Raw genomic sequence first — 16,412 nt, 5'->3', positions numbered from 1 at the left:
ATAAAAAGTGAAAGTGTCACACCCTCAAGCACTTCTAGGAGCATTGGTAAGTGTTCTCCAAAAATTTTGGTTTCATAAAATCAATTAGGAGATTTTATATTAATTTTTAAAGTGACCAGTGCAAGTGTTAGGATAGTAGGTTTAATAATGGCGGTCCCCAGGGTGATTTAAATATTTAAATCACCGGTCCTTAATATGTTAAGATATTATGGGAATCAGGGGCGGTCCATGTATAGGCACTGTGGAACTGCAGCACCCCCAATTTCCACTTCATATTATCGATAACATTTATATAATGAGTCCTTTTTTCTTTAATTCTTTCTTTATATTTGTACAATACAATATATAATCCTTAAGCTTAATGTCAGTAGCCAAATCTTTGTATGGAACTGTGAGTTTCACAGTTCCAGTGGCGAGGTGTTTGTTGACTGTGCGCATGCACACATAGGAAGCTACATGCGAGGCTGCAAGGGAGAGGGAGCACTGCATGAACGACAGTGCCGACCGGTGCTGACCCTGGCGTGCTGGTGGAAGGTAGTTTTTTTACTCCACGTGTGTTGGGCTTAAAAATATGAGTTAATTGTAGAATTAGGTTATTATCCTGCTTCCAGCTATTCTATTTGATTCATTTTTTTTTCGGTTCTTTTATTTAACAGAAAACTTTAACCATGGCCTTGCATCCCCGAGAAATAAGTTCTGTAACTCTAAGTGAACTTCAGCAGCTTAAGTTTTCACAACTGTCTCTCCATGAGAAAGTTGCAGTTAAGAAAAGAGGTCGTTTAACACCTGATATTCTAATATCTCAGCCAGGCATAAGCAAGAACAAGAAATATATTCGTAGCTTTAATTCTGAATGGTACAAACAGAAAAGTTGGCTTTGCGGCTGTGAAGTAAAAAATGCACTGTTTTGCTTCCCGTGTTTGCTGTTTGGGGGTGATGTAATGCGGACAAAAGATGGTTTTAGAAATATAAACAAAATGAAAGAAAAAACTGAAAAGCATGAGAAGTCAAAGAAGCACGTTGATAATGTAGTTTCACTGTCACTTTTAGGAACCGTAAGTATTAAGGAGAAACTTAGTGAGGCATACAGACTTTCAATCAATGAGCATAATATAAAGGTTAAAAAGAATGGATTTCAATTTTAAATGAACAGATTAAGCTTGAACTGTAACAATTTAGGTTAAAGTAAGTAAAAAATGTTTGATTTTGTTCTTTTAGGATTTTATCAAGTTTCTGAATAAATTTTCTTTTTATACATGTTTGTTTCCTTTTATACAATTTTAAAACAAAGGTTACAAATTTTCTGGAGCAGCACCCCCACTAATTTTAGCTACGAGCCGCCACTGATGGGAACACCTGTAACAAATCAAAGCCTGATTCATGAGGAAATTGAGAGGAGACTGAATTTGGGTAATGCATTCTACCATTCAGTCCATAACCCTTTGTCTTCTCATTTGCTGTCTAAAAATATAAAAATTAGAATATAGGAAACTGTAATTTTGTCTTGTGTTCTGTATGGATGTGAAACATGGTCTCTGACATTAAGGGAGGAACACAGATTGAGGGTGTTTTGAGAACAGTGTGTTCAGAAAAACATTTTGACTGAAGGGTATGAAATGATGGGAGTTTGGAGAAAACTATACAATGAGGAGCTTCATAACTTGTACTCTTCTCCAAGTATAATTAGAATGATCAAGTAAAGGAGGATGAGATGAGTAGGTCATGTAGCACAAATGGGGGAAACTAAGAGTGCATAAAGGATATTGGTGGGAAAGCCAGAAAGAAAGAAAGGGTATGAAGTAATGGGAGTTTGGAGAAAAGTATACAATGAGGAGCTTCATAACTTGTACTCTTCTCCAAGTATAATTAGAATGATCAAGTAAAGGAGGATGAGATGAGCAGGTTATGTAGCACAAATGGGGGAGAATAGGAATGAATAAAGGATATTGGTGGGAAAAGCAGAAAGAAAAAGACCACTAGAAAGACCAAGATATAGGTGGGAATAATATTAAAATGGAGCTTAGAGAGAGAGGATAGGATGGGATGGTATGGACTAGATTGATCTGGTTCAGGACAGGGACCAGTGGAGGGCTCTCATGAACATAGTAATGAACCTTTGGGTTCCATAAAGTTCTGGGAAATTTTTTAATAGTTCCACAACTGGTCTCTTCTCAAGATTGGCTCAGCTTCATGAAGTTAGTTAATTAATGTTGAAAGCAAAGTCAAATATCCTGTACTTAAACCATAAAAGCTGAATATGCCCATGCATCAATATGATTAAAAGGTAAAAAAATTAAAGTGAAGCTATCCCTGTACCAGTCTGTGAAGGCCCATAGGGTTGTGAGACATTGAAAAATAGATTAGTGCAGTAGAACTGAAACAAAAGTAATAATGATTACACCCTTGTAGTTTTTGGGCCATCAAGTAGCTGAATCAGTAGTACTGAATGTGGTTCATTCGGTTTTGATGCTTTATATGGTTTTGAATGAACCTAAATTGTATAATCACCAGAATACTACTGAGATAGATTGGTAGGCGGTGGGAAAGCATAAACTGAACTTGAGATTATTGTACTGTTACAGCACATAGGACCAGCACACAACTACAGGAACTCATCTATGGCTCGACAGGCTATAAGAGATGCTGGGTATGAGATAGCTCTGGGAATGATGCCTAAGTCCATTGGCCCTCTGACTTTCGTGTTCACAGGCAGTGGGAATGTGTCTCAGGGAGGCCAGGAAGTGTTTCAGGAGTTGCCACATGAATATGTCCCACCAGACATGCTAAGGAAGGTGGCAGAGCATGGATGTGAGTCACTTGCTAATGAAAGTCTTTATGTGAACTCAGCTGCAGGAAGAGTTAATATTAATACAGATATATGGAACTGTCAGTGCAGATACTGAAACAGAGAATTTAATTAAATTATTCATTAATGAATTAATTTTTCTAACTTGTATGTTGAGTTGCTATGAACAAGGCCTTAAGCTCCTGCTCAAGAAGTTGGAGTGTCTGTCTGTCTTAGTGTAGAAATACTGCTACCCATAAAGTATGTGTTTGGTTATTATGGCTTGTTTATTATTTTCGTGATTATCTGGTGACATTTTCACTAGGGCAGGTCACCTTATGACATGTCTTCTGCATTGATCTCTTACTTTCTATTATTGCTCCTTTAAAACTGACATCCACTCTTTTCCTGCTATATTTTCATATCAATCATCATTTGATTTCTTTTATTTTTTATATTTTTTTCAGAATAGTCCTGTTGTTGCCCATTCCTGTGTAATTTCATCAGTTTTTCTTATAGTTCTGCTTGCTGGTCTTGGCTATTTCCTTATTTTCAGATTTTATCAGTTGCGCTTATTCAGTAATATTTCAGTTGTGGGATTTGTTGATACTCCAATAGACAACCACTTCAGAAAGCTTGCGGGCCCTGAAAAGGGCCATTTGTTCCACCGCGGTAGATAGAGTTTTATGGCCTTGGCTGGTCTGTCTGGCCGGTGATGTAGGGCTGCGTGCACCGGTAGAAATAGATGTTGGCTGCGGTGTGTTGGCTAATGTTGTGGCAGCTGAGTTAGCTGTCTGGTCACAGTGCGGCAGTTGCCGGAAGTTGCCTGGTCACAGTGCGTGGTTGCTGGAAGACGTCTGGTCGTGGAGCACAGTCACTGGAGTGGCGGCAGCTGCGCCAGTTGTCCGGTGTGTTGGGCATGACCACCGGAGAGCCAAGGCAGCTGTCCCTGATGCAGTGAAGAGCCGATGACTCCGAAGAGTGATTGCTCTGTACTAAGTGTGATGGCTGACTGGCTGATGTGGTCACTGATGATTGCTGGGTTGGAGCTCTGTCTTTTATACCAATCTTGGTGGGTGGAGATAGACTTGTAGTTGCTATTGTGAGCGCTGATTGGCTAGTGCATGTAATGATTATGAGTGAGCTGGGCATCGAATGCTGTATAAATATGAGTGGTGGCAGCAATGTGATTGGTTGGCGCGTGTGATGGTGACAAGTGAGTTAGACAGCGGGTGCTGTATAAATATGAGAGCTGACAGCAATGTGCTATTGACATAGGAGTGAGTGTTGTCCGTTGATTGGCGAAACAGTGTGATAGTATGTGGGATGTTCCCACACAGTGTTCTAATTATTAAGACAAAAGTATTAATCATATATTCTTGTGTTTTCTCATTTCTGTATGATACTTTGTTTTGTTCAGGATTGTAAGAACACATTCCACTCAAAGTTAGTGACATTCTCAACTAGTATCTGTAGTTTTTTATACTTAAAACCACTATTTGACCTACTATGAATTTTAATTTTCTACATTTAAATAAAAGAAAATGCAACACATTTGAAATGTAAACGTGGTGGCTAAATAAATCTTATGACTTTCTTCTGAAAAAGAGAATTTGTTTTGTTTGATACTAAGATTGCCAGATCATCTGATGTTTGAATTCTGTATTCATAAAATAAAACAAGAACAACTTTTACACCAATTATTAAATGATTGCAATGTGATATAGAGAGAGAATCTGTTGTTCAGTCAGTATCACTCATGGGTAAGGTGGTGTTGTATTTCATGTCATTTATTATGACATTGTTTTCATATTTCCGTAATATTTTAGGCAATTTGTGGTTACTAAAGAAAGCCTTTGATAATACATTGCACTCTGGCTTGCTATGTAAGTTGCCTAAATTGGATCTTTCAACCAGCTTGACCAAGCTCATTAGCTCCTTTCTTTCACAATGCAGATTGAGTGTTTCTGTAGAAGGCAGAATATCTGTGCCAAACGAAATGGAAGCGGGGGTGCTTCAAGATTCTGTCTTGTACCCTGCTTTGTACAACATATAGACAAATGATGCCTCCCAAACATCTGGTGTTTATCTAACCCTCTTTGCCCATGATACTTGTCTGTATGTGACAGATTGCAAGGGGGATTTTGTTGTCAGAAAACCCCGGTGCTGTCTCAGCTCAATGGAAACATGCTGTGGGTGCTGGAATATTAAAATAAGTTAGGATAAAACTCAGGGAATCTACTTCTCTAAGTCCCATCTTACACCGAATGGATGGAACAGTCCATTTGTAAATAATATAAAATGTTTTGATGTAATCTTCAATAAGGAAGTTACATGGAGATTGCACATAGAAATGATCAAAGCCAAGGCCTTCAGAACATTTATTATAGTATGTTCTCTATAAAAAAAATGAGAGATTTAAGTGCTAACATTAAATTAACCCTCCACAAAGCACTCATTAGGAGTATAATGACTTAGGATTGCCCCGCCTGGGAGTTTGCAGCAGACAACCATATACCGAAGTTGCAGCATCTGCAAAACAATGTTCTTTGCACCATTGGAAATGTTTCAAGGTGTGCAATGGTTTGCAATTCGCATGTGGCTTTCAAACTTTCATACATATATGATTATCTTCATCTTCATCAGTAATCTGTCAAGACGACAGGTCCACAGTCTCTTTCAAAACAATTCCTCCACTTAATGCGATCTAGAGCTTTCTCCTTCAAATGACAGTATCCTCTTCTGTCCCCAAGGTCATCCAGCATTTTCTTACGTCTTCTTCCTGATCTTCTTGTCACTTCTATCCGCCCATCTATCTTTCCTTCGATAGCTTCTTTTAGAAGGCAGTTTCTGCGTAAAACATGACCAATCCAATTAGCCTTCCGTTTTCTTATTTCATGTAGGATATTCCTCTGCTCACTGACTCTAATTAACACTTCTTCATTTCTCACATAATCGGTCCAACTGATCTTCTCCATCCTTCTCCAACACCACATTTCGAAACTTTCCAGATGTTTCTGATCTACTGCCCTAAGTGTCCATGTTTCAGCCCCATACAGAGCTATGCTCCAAATGTAGCATTTCACTAGTTTCTTCCTCAAATTTAAGTCCAATTTGCTGGTAAAAAGATTCTTCTTCTTGCTAAATGCAGCTTTTGCCATGGCAATCCTGGATTTAATTTCACAAGTACACCTTCCATCATCTGTTAACAAGCTACCCAAATATATGATTATATAACAAAATTATGCAGACAACAAGCAGAAGTCATACAAAATCATGAAAATGCAAATGCTCGTAACACTGAACAAGGTGAAGCCCAACACAGGAAATATAAGAGGCCTAAACTTGGTGGCAGTCAATCATACGTCTCTTCAAATGACTAGACTGCCATTATAGCAGGAGCTACTCAAACTAGGGGATGATCTGCTGTACTGAGCCTGGACTGACAGAGGCCTTGTATACAGGGTGTCCCAGGAGGAATGTGCCAGACTTCGGGAGGGTGTTGCTTATGTTAAAGTATGCTGATATAACTCAAAAAAACACCTATGTCCAAAGTTGAACGATTACGGAGATAATGTGTGGTCTTCTGGTGGGTCCACGCACTGTACCTGTCAGCTGGCTAGTCTTATCTATGTTTGTCCTTGAGTGTGGTCATTCACACTAGCCATAAGCTCATGTGCTACCTACAGAGTACGTTGCGGCCGCATCATGAATGGTTGGTAAATTAGTTGTGTGGAGTTGCTGAAATGCCTTTTGTGTTTTCACACGTGGAATATTGTGATATGCATTTTGTGTATGGATTTTGCGGTGGCAATGCATGTGCTGCTGTTGAAGAATACCAAAGTCCCTTGTACTGCAGCCACTTCTGGCCTATTGTACCAGCCCTAGATGATAGGTGAGGGTGATTGTGGAGCAATTGGTAGGATGAAGATTGGTTATGGCCGAAAAAAGTAGCAAAGAGGAGGAGTAAATGAAAATTAAAGTTGCATTGGAGATGGAAGTATATGTGTGCGTAAGTGGTTGTTATTATAAAGTGTGGTTAGTTTAAGTTTAGATATGTATTAAGAAAAATTGCCCAATGTAGGAAGTTGTGATTTCAGACTTCAGATGTGAGATTTTTAGTTCAGCATCATTTGGGTTTGACTACCATTAGAGATGGCTGTGGTTATCTGAGGCAAAGAGATTAGCGACAGTCTCTTTGAAGAATGTAGGTGGACAGATATGCAAAAGTTAATCTGAAAAAGGGAACTAAGGGATTAATTACAGTTTACATCTGTCTTGATTTCATATTGCTTGCTTTGCCAGCTCACACTAAAATCTATGGATGTGAGGTGCGGAGAAGGCATTATTTGGAGAGAAAAGAAGGTGGAGGATTTGACTCTGAAGAATTTGAGAAGTTTCCATCCCGATACATCTCAACATTTAGTAAGAAGGTTGGTCAATGTGATTGCATAATTTAAAACTGTGATTCAGTGGGAAGCTAGCTCCTGTCTTACAGATCACTTGAAAACAATGTAATTTTGTATTTTTTTCTGTTACTTGGTCTCTCCATTCCAGCTGTAACATAACTGCTATAAAAATTATTGTTAAACTCTGTTAATCGACTTTTAAGAAAACTAAGAAAACATTTTCAATACCATAGCTGTATGTAAGGTAAAAGGTAAAGTTGTCCCTATGCTTAACTAATTAAGCAGTACACCATGAAGACGTATGGGGAAATGGATGTATAGCTCCACATTTTATTGATCTCGGCACTAGATGGAGTTGAGTGGCCAGTTTGACGCCCCTGCTGCTTTACCCCCGGAGAAAGAGCCCCCAGTACCTATTGGATAGGAGGCTGGGTGGACCCCAGAACCAGTCTGGACGACGAAGAAAAGAAGAAATTCTTGACTCCACTGGGGCTCGAACTCTAACCCCTCGGTCGTCCAGCCTGTAGCCAGTTGCTATACAGACTACACTATCCTGGTTCCCCCTAGCTATATGTATTAAAATTGATCTTAGAGAGATAGGATGGAATGGTATGGATTTGATTGATCTAGTTCAGGATGAGGATCAGTGGAGGGCTCTTGTGAACACAGTAATGAACCTTCAGGTTCCATAAAATGCTGGGAAGTTCTAGAGTAGCTGCACAATTGGCAGCTTTTCAAGAAAGGCTCAGCTCCATGTGTGAGTGAATTTATGATAATATTTGAGCCCCATATATTGAAAATTTATACTGACAATTAACTGTAAATGTTTCTGAAGTTGCTTGGCTTCAGTACAGAATAATCTTTTTCTGGGAAAGAAAGGAAGATTTCACTAAAAAGATCCTAAGTTTCTTTAGTACTGTAGCACAGTACATAAAGTATGTACCGTCAGGAATAATATTCCCTTCAGGTGTCTGATGGTGGTATTTTTTTTTTTTATTTTAGATAGCACCATATGCTTCTGTCATCATTAATGGCATCTACTGGGCAGTTGATTCGCCCAAGCTGCTCACTATTCCAGATGCCAAAACCCTACTCAGACCTGCAAACACCCCATGGCTTCCATCTTCAGTTGGCTCTCCTGCTTTGCCTCACAGAATGCTGGCAATCTGTGATATCTCAGCTGATCCAGGAGGTTCTGTTGAATTTATGAACGAATGCACAACAATTGACACACCATTCTGTTTGTACGATGCAGATCGGAACAAGGATACAAAAAGGTAAGGTCAGCTTTTAAGAGTCTTTCTCTACCTTCGGAAAGGTTAATTTCAATTTCCCTTTTTCACATATTAATTTCTGAGTAAGTTAGGAGTCCTAATGATTTGCTGATAATCTTGTAATACTTCTCTTTGTAGTAATGCCACTAAAAGATGTTACACTTTTTTGTTTTGTGCTTAACTTTCTTTGTACTGCAAATGATCTTTATTCATGGACACTGAAAGAATGGCTTCCTAACATATACTATGGTAAATGATATAATGATACAAATTCCGTCCCAAGTGCAAACAATATATTATGTGTCCTTGATCTTGCTCCTCTACACTACATGTTTCGGCCTCAGACGGCCATCATCAGGTGTATAACACTCACGTTGCTGTCACACTGCACCCAGCCCAAAATTTAACATTTAAAACACTTTCCTTGTTATTATCAACATCTACTTCGTTGATATCTGTCTGGTTTGTAGATTATTTTACACACGTTAATTTTGACATTCCTATAGTAGCACTATAAATCTTTAGTTCTAATTTTAAAATCTTTTAAAATTTCTTTTTTCTCTAAATTTTAAATTTAAAATTTAGAGAAAAAAATTTTAAAAGATTTTAAAATTAGAACTAAAGATTTTATAGTGCTACTACAGGAACGTCAAAATTAACGTGTGTAAAATAATCTACAAACCAGACAGATATCAATGAAGTAGATGTTGATAATAACAAGGAAAGTGTTTTAAATGTTAAATTTTGGGCTGGGTGCAGTGTGACAGCAACGTGAGTGTTATACACCTGATGATGGCCGTCTGAGGCCGAAACATGTAGTGTAGAGGAGCAAGATCAAGGACACAATATATTGTTTGCACTTGGGACGGAATTTGTATCATTATATCATTTATCGTATGGAGTGCAACAGGATGCTTAAATATAATATTATATACTATGGTGTAATATTCCTCTCTTGTTTTAACTGTCATTTATTCTGATGATAGTGAAACCCAACCTGTTTTTCCCAATTATCCTGGAAGGCTGAGTTCAATTTGTTACTTGGTTTACTTTTCTATGCTGCAGCTTCAAGGGCCCTGGCGTGCTGGTGTGCTCCATAGATAACATGCCAACTCAGCTCCCTAGAGAATCAACTGATTTCTTTGGAGACCTTCTTTACCCTTATGCATTTGACATCCTTCAGTCTGATGCCACTCAACCCCTTGAAAAGCACAACTTCAGCCCTTCTGTGGCAGGAGTAAGTATTCAGAACTGCAAAAGTGCACAGTTTACAACTTTCCAGACCTCTGTGGCTGCACATTTGATCTTACTGCTATAGTACAGGTCTTGCATTGAACAACACCAGATGCTGGAAGTCAGACTTGTCTCATTTAAATTGTAGTGGGTATATTTTTCACATAAATTCATAACAAGACCCTAAAGAATTCAAATTTTATGAGAGATTATGCATGCAAATGTTTAGTGAAACAAAGGACAAGGTGTCTTCTATCATATGATATAAGTGTTCATCTTAAATTTTGTTTTGTTAGTGGAGGGCAAAGGAAGGTATCTTCTCCTCTCAAGTGTATATGAAGAACTGAAAACATTGGAACCTTCTTAAGGGATTGAACATGTAAATGCTTAGTGAAAGCATATTCAGAACTATAGCCCTTTTGAATTTTAGGACATTTGAGGACAACAGCCTAACTAGCATATTTTAAGTAATTCTGAATGTATCAGTGATAAGAGTTTGATATACTCTCCACCTGTCTCCACACAGAGCTGAACATTGTGCCACATGGATTGCCAGCCATACATTCAGGAATACTGGGTTTTTGAACATTATCATTCATGTTAAAAAAAATGTCTGCCTTTCCTGTAATTGTTTCACATGCTGCTGCTACTCCAGTTCACCTGGGACTGAAGTCGCATAAATTAAATATTTCAAATATTCCCATAAAATGAGTCCATTGGATTGAGATGTGGTGAGTGTGCCAAACCATACATGAAATTTATGTCTGCCATTTCTGCATTTGTGTAATTAATTTCCATTTCACCAGAACAGCACAATTTGATTGTCACACCAATCCACTCATGAAATATGAAATATTGACTGGAAACTGCCTCTGTATGGTGCGAGACACACACAAACTCATGACTGCCTTTCGACAGGATGACACAGTACATTTGTAAACAGTGAAATAAAAACATAAGTTATGCTAGATAAGCTGCTTTCTTCAAATATTCTAAAATTCCAAATTGGCCACAGATCTGAAGTGTGACTATTTCAGACACATGTTTGTATATACTATTCATTGTTTTAATGTGCGGAATCATATCTCAAAGTCTGAAAAATATTTTTCATTCACCTAGTGTGCACATGTGCCAGATGTGCACACACACAGAGACAGAGGGTGAGATCCTATGAACTTCATGAGGTGTTGGGATATAATCTAGAGCAGAAAATGTAAATAAGTTGTTCACTTCATCAGTTTCATCAGATTGTGATGTTTTTCCTCTTTTTATTGAAATTACATAATTGTCAATTCATGTGTACATTCAGTTCTTCATGTTTAACATCCTTAGTTTTTGCTTTCAGTTACAATGGCTGGAAAGCAAAGATTCTGATGTTATTAATGAATTTTAATTTTACATTTGGTTTAACTAATACGTGTATATCTGGTTATGCTATGGGAATTTGAGCACAGTTCTGTGTATTTCTTTCCAAGAACTCTTCAAGGTTATCTTCTCTAGCCCATGCACAATTCACAGGGATATAAAATGGAATCTCTGACATGAAGCTGTTATGTATGCTGGCCACTAATGTCTGTCACATTTACCAGGATTTGACTGATCAGGTCATTGCAGTTTTATACTTCTGTAACATAAACTCTTTCTTTGTCATATCATGGTAAAAATCAAGTGGGTTAAGATCAAGGGGATGGGGAAGCCAAACAATTGGACTCCTATGGCCAACACATGCGCCTAAAATAGGTTATTCAACTAATTATGTACTTAATGTGAAGAGTGTGGGAGCAGAGTTGTGCCGAAACCACATGTCCATGTGAACATTAAGGGATACATCCTCCGATAAAAGGGGAAGTGTTATTTCTAGGAAATCAACATACTGGATTCCACTAAGATATTTGCTATTGCTGTTTGTCAAATTAGGTAATCATTAATGATTCTGACCCAGATGTTGGTGCAATATATTTCTTGAAATGAAAATTGTTGAATACCATGAGGATTCTCCAGTGCCCATTCATGTAGGCTGTGGAGATTGTTTACTCCACTCCTTTTGAATGTTGCCTCATCAGTCTGGAATATATGGCACAGAAAGTCAAGTTCATCTAAAGTTTTTGTAAAATCCACTGACAGAACTTGATGTGAAAGATATTGTCCCCTTGCTGTAGCCCTTGTACAAAGTACAAGTTGTACATGAAAAGAGTATAACTGATACTCATGCAGAGTGTGTCAAACTGCAGTACTGTACAAGTGCAGGCCTGTTTCGTATGAGATCTGATGAGTGCTAACCAACAGAGTAGCATGTACAGAATCTAACACTTCCTCTTCCTTCTGCACATTGCATGAGCCATGTACTGGTGGCATGAGTGCACCTAGTTTCCTCAGAGTGTAGTGCACCATTGCAGTTACATGTCTGTTGGGTTAACTCTGATCTGGATATCTGTGCTGGTATTTCTTCAATGCAACTGTAGCATTTTACATCACAAAATGCATCAGTATACTCCACATTAGTAAATCATGCCATCATGTTTCTTTGTTGTCATTGCTTTCCTGGTGGTTGTAATATGAGCCATAAGTGAATGCAATATGATCACTATCTTGTGACATAAAGGCTTCACCGCATGAATATACAGAAAGATTAAGACTAGAATTTTGAAATGCCATAAGTCTGAAATTGGGATGAAACTGTTTGTTTTTGGTTTCTGCTCCAAATTTTCTTTTCAAGAAGCTCCTAAGATTTGGCTCTAGGGCTTTGACTTACCCTATATGTGTGTGTGTGTCTATGCTTGCAAGAGTATGTGCATATAACAGTACTATTTTTAGTCATGTGCATGTCTAAAATTCTTTAGATTTAATTAAGAAAAGATTCTTTATTTCAACTCGAACATTATTTGTTATTCTTGAACTTTGAGAAATTACTTATAACTGTTTTTGCTTTGCACATTGGGATCATGTTAAAGGAGAATGCTATCATATTTGCCTGAATGGAAGATGATTTTTTACTCTTTTAAGGGTTACTAAACTATGGTTCATAATCATGAATTTCAGTGCTCTCTCAGTGTATATAAATGTAATATCTTTTAACCCATTTTAAGCCTTTGGTGTGTTCATGGCACTGTTCACACTATCATGCTGTGAGATTATAAAACAAGAGAACGAGAGAGACAGAAGTATATTTCAAAGTCAGAAGATATGAGCTGCCATGAGGTTTCCTGAAGTACTGCCAGTCTTGTGAAAGAGTGGTAATTCACCGATTTATGATATCATGAGATTCTATGCAAATGGCAGTGTTACTTGTAAAAATGGCAGATTATGTCAAGAAGAGAAGTAGCACTATGCAAGAGAGTAATGTGTTGAAAAGAATCAGATGCTGCTGTTACAGTTCTTATAGGGTCTTTCTGATAAGATGCTCCAGTTTTGTCTACCTGTAATTACTTACTACCTATTACACCGCAAACATCACTGTATTTAGCATCTCTGAGTTCAGTAGTCTTCTGAGATTGACAATCATGTAAACATATTTTCAGTATGTGCACTATTGGGAGCTAATGTCAGAAATTTCACACAACTGCAGCTAGAGTTCTTCACTGATGCTGAATTTTCTTTTTTCAGTTCTTCGGTTTTGTGCAGTTTGTTTTTTTAAAGTGTGTCTTTCATAAGAAAACTTGCATGGGTTGGGTTAAGATCTGGAGGGTGTGGTGGCCTGGATCACTCATGTGTGGACCATTCAGGAAAATGATTAGATGGCACATTGTTGTCAGAATAATCATTGAACACATCCAACACTGCACTCAGAGTTCGTGTCCAACCCTGTCCAGCTGAAAAATATTTCTCCAAAATTGTGTCCTGAGATGAAGTACAAAGGTGGTTACAAGAAAAACTGGAACTTACACCAACTCTATGCAAAAATTGCCATTTGTACAAATTCAAAGACAGAATGGAATGCCAGTTTTATGCAACATTATTACTGAATGAGAGGCTGAAATTTTAAGTCTAGCTCTGGATGGTATTTACAAATGATGTGAAGCAACAGTTTTTCTCTACATATATAGCATTTAATTTGCAAGGAGTTACTATCACAATTTGAGGCACCATTAATAAAATTCAGTTGTATTTTATATACCATTCAATCATACCATCAGTGAAACAGGTGGAATATCTGTTGCGATAAAACATTAGGCAGTGAAAAGATGTGAGTAACTGTAATATAGTTGTATTGACAGAGTTGGCGGATAGCATGAAACTACTACCATATATGATATTAAACAGAAAAACTATGCCATAGGCCTACAGGATTAATCATCATGTGTCAAAGTAAGGGATGGATGTGTCAGTGAACAGATGATTACAAGTTGTCTGAAACAGGAAACTAAGGGTATTGTTGAGAAAACAAAGAATGCTTGTGTGGGATGCACTTGAAAGTAATATAGTACTGGATGTCAGATCTGTGATTCAGGCAGAGAATACTGTCATTGAAGTCATATCTAGAGGGATGAAATAATTGTATATACATTCTAATAACTAAACCTCACAGAGATCACTTGAAACAATTGTATTCAAACTGGCTGTTGGTAGGGGACCATGTTATGTCTCCAACTGGAACAATATAGATGCCCACTGTAGAATTTCTGTGCTGATGGATCAAGACCACGGCAGTGAATCTCATCATAAGTAATAATCAAAGGAAATGTGCGGAAGGGAGGATGAGTTCAGAATGTTGACAGATAACAGGAGAGTGTGAGCAGAGACTGTTAGAATATTGGAATTGTGAAGACACTGAAGCTGAGACAGGCGATATGAATGGTGAATAAAGTGAGACTGGTGAAGTTGAATAAAAGCTAGTTACTTCAAGAAGGAAACTGACTCAATACATTTCATGTGTAATGTATAATATTTATTTTCTTTCACATACTTGCAATAAAATTATGAAATTAATTCGTAAAATTACTTTTTCTGTGCAGACATGTTCCCTAGTGCGGGGTCGTCTTGCATTCAGAATCATCTTTAATTCAGGTAAATATGGTAATACACTTTGAGCACTGAGAGGAAATGGCTGATGTTGTAAATTCTCATAGTGAAAAATTGGTCTGCTAGAGAATATTCTGCCTTGTCCTGATTCTTGAAATTCTTCTAAATTCTTATCTCACACTGAAGAATTCATTCTTACAAATGTTCATGTTCATGTTCATTTATTTCAAATTCAAGCAGATCCAGATACAGGTTGAGAATGTCTAATCATTTTCTAAAACACCAATGTAATTCTTTCATGTTCATATGCCTGTTACCTTATTCTTCTTACACTTTATATTCTGAATCTGGGCTGTTTTTATACATTTAAAAGCACAGATACAGGTTGAGAATGTCTAATCATTTTCTAAAACCAATGTAATTCTTTCATGTTCATATGCCTGTTACCTTATTCTTCTTACACTTTATGTTCTGAATCTGGACTGTTTTTATACATTTAAAAGCACTGACTTTTCTAACATCATTACCATTTTAAAAGCGTTATTTAAAGAACTTTAATTTTCAAGTTAAATGTCCTTAATTATAAATTTTATGGGATGCTTGTCCAGAACATGAATATATAGATAATGAACAAGAAGAAAATAAAGTAAATCATTTAATTGCTATAGCAGCACAAAGAGAGGAAAAATTTAAAACACATCCTGACTTTGGAGGGCTTAAAACCTACAGTCTTTTCAGAATCTGAGTCTTAATTTTTTCATTGCAACAATATTTTGTGTAATATACATGAGAAAGTGAAAACAAACCTCTGTCACCACTGATTAACAATATTTGCATTCGAGTAAATTAGTGTAAATGTTTGTGTTAAGTGTATTTCAGTGATTGGAATCAGCTCGCACATAGTTTGGCTTTAATAAGCCCCTGAAATTCATATGGAATCTTTATAAATAGCTTTGGATTATTAAATCAAGCAATATGTCATTCATACACTGCATGCTCAATTGCAGAAAATGTTGATTTACTTTAATTTTAATTCTGTATATGCATGACTGCAACCAATTAACTTAGAATATTTTTGGCTTATTTAGGCATTGAAGTGCAACTTGCCATTGGAAAGCTGATGCATTCTATTTGACAGTTTGCTTTCCTTTCAAGCTGTTGAACTGATATGATAGCTGCTTCTTCTTTATTGGAAAGTAACGTGTGATTCTGTCTAAATGTTCTTTCCCAGGCCATTATTGCCAGTAATGGAAAGCTGACTCCAAATTTCCAGTACATACAAGATCTGAGATTAGCTAACAGGTATGTTATAGTTTTGAAACTTCTTAGCCCAAGTCATGTTTTGACTGACTTCCCGTCAGTCTGTACATCATGATACTGAGCCCCTTTCGGGGATCATGGCCAGACTGTTCAGTCAGTTTAGACGTATATAGTGTTGGTCATCCTTCTGTCTGATGGGAGGATGGGTTTGTCCTTTGTCAAAACCTTGTCTTAGGCATTGTCACTACATACATTTTCTTATTGTCTGTTTTATGTAAATGTGTTACGTTGTAAGTAATACACACATGTAGATAGTCCTCTGTCAGTCCAGACTTTATCAGCAAATTATGCCTTATTTTATTTAGCTTAAGCTATAATGACAGCTTAGTCACTTCAGTTGTAATCTTAACACCTGCCAAATTTAAGTTTCTTATATTTTGCCAGTTCTCAGTCATTTCTTTACACACTTTTATCTCTCCAGTATTTGAAGTG

General features: G+C 37.3%; 1 protein-coding gene across 9 annotated transcripts in view; it reads left to right on the top strand.

The window, feature by feature from the left end:
• The window catches only part of LOC111874328 (alpha-aminoadipic semialdehyde synthase, mitochondrial), an 87,431-nt gene that overhangs the window by 35,774 nt on the left and 35,245 nt on the right, over window positions 1-16,412 (top strand). For all 9 annotated transcript variants that reach the window (XR_004514089.1, XR_004514088.1, XR_004514086.1 and 6 more), the window contains 5 exons: window positions 2,583-2,808; window positions 7,091-7,218; window positions 8,197-8,471; window positions 9,534-9,705; window positions 15,892-15,962. Coding sequence is in view for 1 of the 9 variants with exons in the window: in XM_033755407.1 (XP_033611298.1) it covers window positions 2,583-2,808; window positions 7,091-7,218; window positions 8,197-8,471; window positions 9,534-9,705; window positions 15,892-15,962 (872 nt within the window). In the remaining 8 variants the exon portion in view is untranslated. The remainder of the gene's footprint in view (window positions 1-2,582; window positions 2,809-7,090; window positions 7,219-8,196; window positions 8,472-9,533; window positions 9,706-15,891; window positions 15,963-16,412) is intronic.

This window comes from Cryptotermes secundus, unplaced genomic scaffold, assembly GCF_002891405.2.
Source record: "Cryptotermes secundus unplaced genomic scaffold, Csec_1.0 scaffold2511, whole genome shotgun sequence".
Lineage (NCBI taxonomy): Eukaryota > Metazoa > Arthropoda > Insecta > Blattodea > Kalotermitidae > Cryptotermes > Cryptotermes secundus.
This window is presented reverse-complemented; position numbering and strand designations above follow the sequence as displayed.